Source organism: Lutjanus erythropterus, chromosome 8 (assembly GCF_056507025.1).
Source record: "Lutjanus erythropterus isolate fLutEry1 chromosome 8, fLutEry1.hap2, whole genome shotgun sequence".
In the NCBI taxonomy this organism is placed as follows: domain Eukaryota; kingdom Metazoa; phylum Chordata; class Actinopteri; order Lutjaniformes; family Lutjanidae; genus Lutjanus; species Lutjanus erythropterus.
Genome location: NC_139324.1, coordinates 30,466,586 through 30,472,487, shown reverse-complemented (window position 1 = coordinate 30,472,487; position 5,902 = coordinate 30,466,586). Strand labels below are relative to the sequence as shown.

General features: G+C 39.2%; 1 protein-coding gene across 1 annotated transcript; it reads right to left on the bottom strand.

The window, feature by feature from the left end:
• Nucleotides 1-3,577: 3,577 nt before the first annotated feature.
• Nucleotides 3,578-4,444, bottom strand: rprma (reprimo, TP53 dependent G2 arrest mediator candidate a). Its single transcript, XM_084724101.1, has one exon. The coding sequence runs from the start codon at nt 4,420-4,422 to the stop codon at nt 4,114-4,116; it is 309 nt and encodes a 102-aa protein (XP_084580227.1). The 5' UTR covers nt 4,423-4,444; the 3' UTR covers nt 3,578-4,113.
• Between the last annotated feature and the right edge of the window lie 1,458 nt (nt 4,445-5,902).

The following is a 5,902-nucleotide window of genomic DNA, read 5'->3' as shown; positions in this document are numbered from 1 at the left end:
TATTCATCAGTGTATAATCCCTTGAAACTAAGAATTGTTGTGTTGTTACCTACAATGAGCTGTTTATCTCTACAGAGTTCGAGTGTCCTCTTCCACAGAGTCTGCCCAGAACAGACAAACCAAACACTGACTCTAGATACAGATTTTGATGGCAAGCTTTTCAGCCATTGTAGTTTCTCCTACACACTTTGAAGGGGAGAGTGACATGAGATGTTTGCGATCTGCAAGCTCACCATTATATGCCTCTAAATCATACACACTGGTCCTTTAAATTGTACTTGTTGCAAGCTCTACCTAATAAACTCCCTGCCTCCTCTTGTTCTAAAACTGAACCTCACAAAGGTAGTATTTATAATATTTCCACTCTTCTGGATCGTATTACTTCGTATCAGCCCACTGTGCATGCGACAGGTCTTTTGTAGACCTAAAAAACTGTAGAAACTCAAATTATTTAATTTGCTTGTGATGGATGAATTTACTTCTTTTTGTCTCTCAATTTTAGCAGCTTCTTTAAGGGGACAATTCACACCAAAATCAACATGTCATATTTTTACTCTGACCTGTAGAGCTATTTATCCATCTATGGAGTTTTGGCATGAGGTGCCCAGTTTTGGAGATTTGGACTGTGGAGATATCTGCCTTTTCTCCCGAATAAGATAAGATAGAACTTTATTAATCCTGAAGGAAATTCTTGTGCCAGAGATTGCTCTAAAATTACAGTAACATAGAATCAAAAACGACAGAGAATTAATATAAAGTGATATATATGACAAGGAGTAAATGCAAAACAACAGTGAAGTTATTACTTTGATTAATAAGAAATCTATAAAAAAAAAGTACTAGATAGAAAAAAGAAAAAAGACACAAGATGGCAGAAAAAAAGAAAGTAGTTTTGGTAGTTTTTATCACAGAAAGAAAGTTCCTACATGAGACTGAGTAACTGGGTCATGATTACTGAAAAGAGATGTTACGGCTGAGTGTTTCAAATGTTTTTCTTCAGCTCTTTGAGCACCACAGACCAGGTGACATTTAATCCCATTATATTTGAGAGAAGGCAGACATCTCTGCAGCTGATATCTCCAAAACTAAGCAGCTCACAACAAAGCAGTACAAGCTAAAGAAAAAAAAATATAGATGTATGATTTTGGGGTGTACTGTCCCTTTAAGTTCACAAAACATTTGATCAAAACTGCTGATTGTATGTATTTCTCCTAAATCCAACATGAGGACATGAAGCATGTGGCCTAAGACGGTCAACTCAGCGTGACAAGCTGCAGTCATCCATAATCAGACAGAAAAAAGTCCTTGTCAAACAGGCTGACAGGTGGAGGACAGGAGGAGGGAGAAACTGAGGTGAAGGACATTTTTAGGTAAAGCAAGATTCAAAACTATTTAACTGTGCATGTGGAGCACAGGTGGGCAATCAGACGGCAGCATATTGCCCGGTGGCTTCATCCTCCCCGGGCTGACATGACAAGTCATTTCTGAGGCTGCTGGTTTCACCCTGGGGAGTCGGCATCCAGGTGAGCCGGGAGCAGAGCACAACAGATGCTTTGATGGAAGGAGGAAGGATGTAAAACGCTGCATGGATCAAAATCTGACCCGCAAAGAAAAAACGAGTTTTTACACAATACAATCGGATAATTCAAATACATTTTTGGAGCTAAAAGAGAAAAAAAAAAAAAAGATTTTAGATTGAGTGAATTAAATTAATATGTAGAATTTGCCCATTAGCAGCAAAAGTAAATGACCCTCCTCACATGTACACCAGAGAAAATACACTTCATGGTGTCCATTCAAATAAATAAAAGCTTAACATACCAAAAATATTCAATTGCAAATGGTTTCCAATGACACTATAACAACCGAGATTCTGTCTTATCATTCGAGCTGACTGATAGGAGATTTTTGAGGCCAATACCGATTTTAGACGGGGTAAAATTCACTGTTACCAATATGGTGGCTGATGTAGTTCATTTTTGAGCTGGAATGAAACCTGATTTTGCACCGATACGACTTTGCAAAGATACCCAAAAGGCTGCTTTCTGAAACAAGTAACTTTATAGACCTATCTTGACAATCCTGGATAAAATGCAAATAAGGTACCATCAATGCCACATTTTAAGTAAATACAACATTTTAGGTTTTGCAAACTTCATTGATCTTCATTATGTGCATAATTTTTTAATGGACTTGCTCATTAGCCACTCTGTGAAAATGTTAAGAAACTACACAGCAAGTTATATTAAAAAGCAAATAAAAAATCTTTGGCTCAGGCAGCTTTTTCTGTGAAAGAAACGAAGTCTTAGAGTTTGCTACCTGATCGCGTGAAATGCAAACTTCACCACTTTTTTAAGAGAGCTACCAAAACTTGATCAGTTCAGCAACAAACACGTACCCGTGTCTAGTTTGTAAATGTCTTTAAATATTTGCTTTATTGTCTTTGGCTGTACTCAGTTTTTACTTAGTTTTATGATGTTTTGCTGCATTCAATTTTCCATCTTTTTTTTAATCTCATACCATAAAAAACCTTTCAAGGGACGACTGTTGCAAATCAGCATTTGTTATAATCCCTATGATACTTGCATCAAATATGTTTTCAGCCTGTCTATGTAACCTGTATTTGGCCTCACCAAATAAACCATAAATAAATAAATATTTAAGTTAAATAATTTAGCATTTGTACTGTAAACCAATTCTAGGAATTAATGAATAATTTAAATAAATTAAAACAAGAAAATAAATATCAACATAAGCATCAGTACTGTTCGGTATCATTCAATTGCTGACTATTTTAATGCTGTAATTCGGGGCAGGTTGTAAAAGAAGAAGCATAACCTCTCTGTATTTGCTCCTCTTGTCCTCATAAATGTTCCACATTGTGCTAAATCTGAAGCACCACACTGGAAAGTATATATGCCGATAACAATATAGCAGTGATACGCCCTTATCAGGCCCATACTCGCCATAGAATCAGTCAACTGATATATCGGTCGGGTCTATAAATATACTTAACATCTAGGCCTGGGTGATATAGCCTGTAAATAATAAACTGATATTTTCAAGCCATTCAGTAATATACCTCGATATGTACATTTTCTCTAAAATAGCATACTTCAGTGTTGGGCAATATGGACAAAATCAAATATCGCAATATATTGAGAACAATACAGTGATGATATTGTAGGATGATGACTGGTGTTTTCACAAAATATTAACACAATGAGATTTTTTGATAGATAATCGTCATTAATGTGGATATAGTAACTAACTGGGTACAGGAAAATAACTGAACAGCTAGAACAGTCTGGTAAGTTCAGAAAATGTATTGCAGCCTTTAAAACCAGGAAAAGAGAACATTTAATGCCAAATCATGAAATGACGATATCAGCAATCTAAGACGATACCTGGACACATATCACAATATCAATATTATATTGATATATTGCCCGGAACTGTTAACATCTGAATTAAATGGCTTTTTGGAAATTCAAAAGCATGTACTTTAAGTTTCTGAAATCTAATTTAATTTGGCTGAGGGCGTGACGAGAGGGCGATATTCATGGTGTAAAAATAGACCTTAATTAAGAGGAAAACTTTAATTACAGAATGAATTTATTCCAATTAACAAGATACACGTCATGTTGGGGCTCTCCTCTCCCTCCATCGCCCGCGCACACACTCATACAGAGAAATACACTCATTAATATAATGCATATTGTATGCAAAAACACATACAACATACAGCACGTGTTAAACATTAATTTCTCCATCGCATTAGCGATATGAGAGGGTTTTGTTTTTTTTTCTTTACGCAGCAAGTGCGAAGACTTGCTGCTTGACAAACGGTGCTCCAACTACTGAAAAGACAACAGTGCTCGACTGAATACTTTATAAACAAAGAGGCTGAAAATGCTCTATACCTCTTGGAGATGGAGGACTCTTTAAAAAGCCACAAGAAATAAGTCACCAGCAGGGTTTAGTCACCTCCAGCAACTATTTTTCTGAGGTTTTTTCTAAATACCAGGAAGGAGACAGGGGCTTGGTGGATCAGTCTCCAATCTGTCTCCAGCAGATCTGATTCAGATCCTAATAAATAAAGGTCCTCGTCAGTCAGTAGGCTCCAACGATCACCGCCTCTGTTTCTTTGGACGGTCTCCTGTCCGTTACCAAAAAGTTAATCATCCCCTCTGACTTTATGAGCAGGTTGCAACCCAAGAAAAAGATGCCGAACACCACGGTGAGGGAGAGCACGCACATGACGGCGATCTGCACCACCCTCATGATGAAGAGGCTCCTCTCATCCGGAGCGGCCGCCACGAAGCCGTTATCAGTCACCACCGAGGAAAAGTTGCAGCAGAAAAACTCCTCTGTCTTGTTGAGCAGTCCGCCCTCCGTTTGGTTGAAGCCGGTGTTATTCATTTCAACTTAAAAAAGAAAAGAAAAGAAAGAAAGAAAAAGAATCAAACTTTGCGTAAAAGGAGAGATGCGAGCGACAGAGACGCGCCTGGCACGGCAGCCCCCAGAGACACGACCATCAAGTGGAAAGTAAAGATGAAATGAAGAAGTTCCGTCGGATCACACAGCGGCAGCGCTCTTCTGGAGTTTGACGAGCCGCTTTGGCATCGCATTACTGGAGGTTTTCATGCGCTCAGCAGCCAGTTTCAGAGCGGAATGAAGCCACCAACCCGCGGTTAAATACACAGACGGTACCTGCCCTCGTTAAACCCCCCGAGTGGCAGGACAGAGCGGCAAGAGCGCCACCACACGACCGGACTGAGACTCATCCATGTCCATGTGCACTAAGGCATGTACAGTATGTGGTACATGATGTTCTGCGTGTTTACTCTGCATGTTTGTGTGTGTGCAGCCTGCTGTGTGTTGGTGACTGTATGCATGCATTAATGTCTATTCTACAATATTTCCAGTGGTTACACGTTTATAATAAGCAGCAGAATGCAAGAAAAAAAAAATCCTGCAAGTGAAGTTTTTGTTGTAGATAATCATTTAGCAGTTGAAGAATTAGAATTTGTATGTTCTGTACAGTGCTGTCTAGAAAGACCTCAAACCTCGATAGGTTAATTTATCCATCTATTGATCTCTTATGTAGCAAATCACTTCTTTGGAAAAATAATTTAGGCTGCACACACAAACACAGACTTGTGTTAGTATATAGATATGCAGCGGGGGATTAAGATGGTCTTGGGCCCCCTTGGCTGTTCTTTGTGTGGGGCTTCATCATGTGTTACCAGAAAAAAAGTAATTTAGTGCAACGTGTAAAGTGTGCTAGAATGATTATTCAGCCCACACAAACACACTTAGAGCGCTCTGGCACACACACACTCACAGTGAGAGAGCAGCAATGCTACAGACAAAAAGGGCATTCAGGACCTGCAAGTTGATAACGTTTAACTTTCTATTTGCAGGACATAACCTGGTTTTTGATGTTAAGAAAACCAAAGAAATGTGTTTTTGATCCTAGGTCACAGTCCAGTTTTTATTAGTGGGGAGAGTTGAGCAGGTAATACAAGTACTTAGGTATTTATCTTGATTGTCAGTTGCGATGGGTGCATCAGGTTGAGAATGTCTGTTCAAGAATTAGTCAGTGCCTTCATTTTCTGACAGCTCAGGGTCCACGAGCAGCTATTGAGTCCATTACTCGTTCTGATATCATGACATGGTTTGAAAACTTGGCCGTCAAACTGAGATCACAAACTCCTGAACCTGATCAGAGGGGCAGAAAAAAATAATTGGCATGCATGCTGCTCCCATCCTCTCTCCAGGAGATATTTAAAGGGGACAAGCAGGGCCCTGACCCAAATCACATCCTTCTTCATGAGGAGTATGAGCCGATGGCTTCAGGCAGGAGGTACAGGTTACCAAACTGTAAGATAAACAGGTG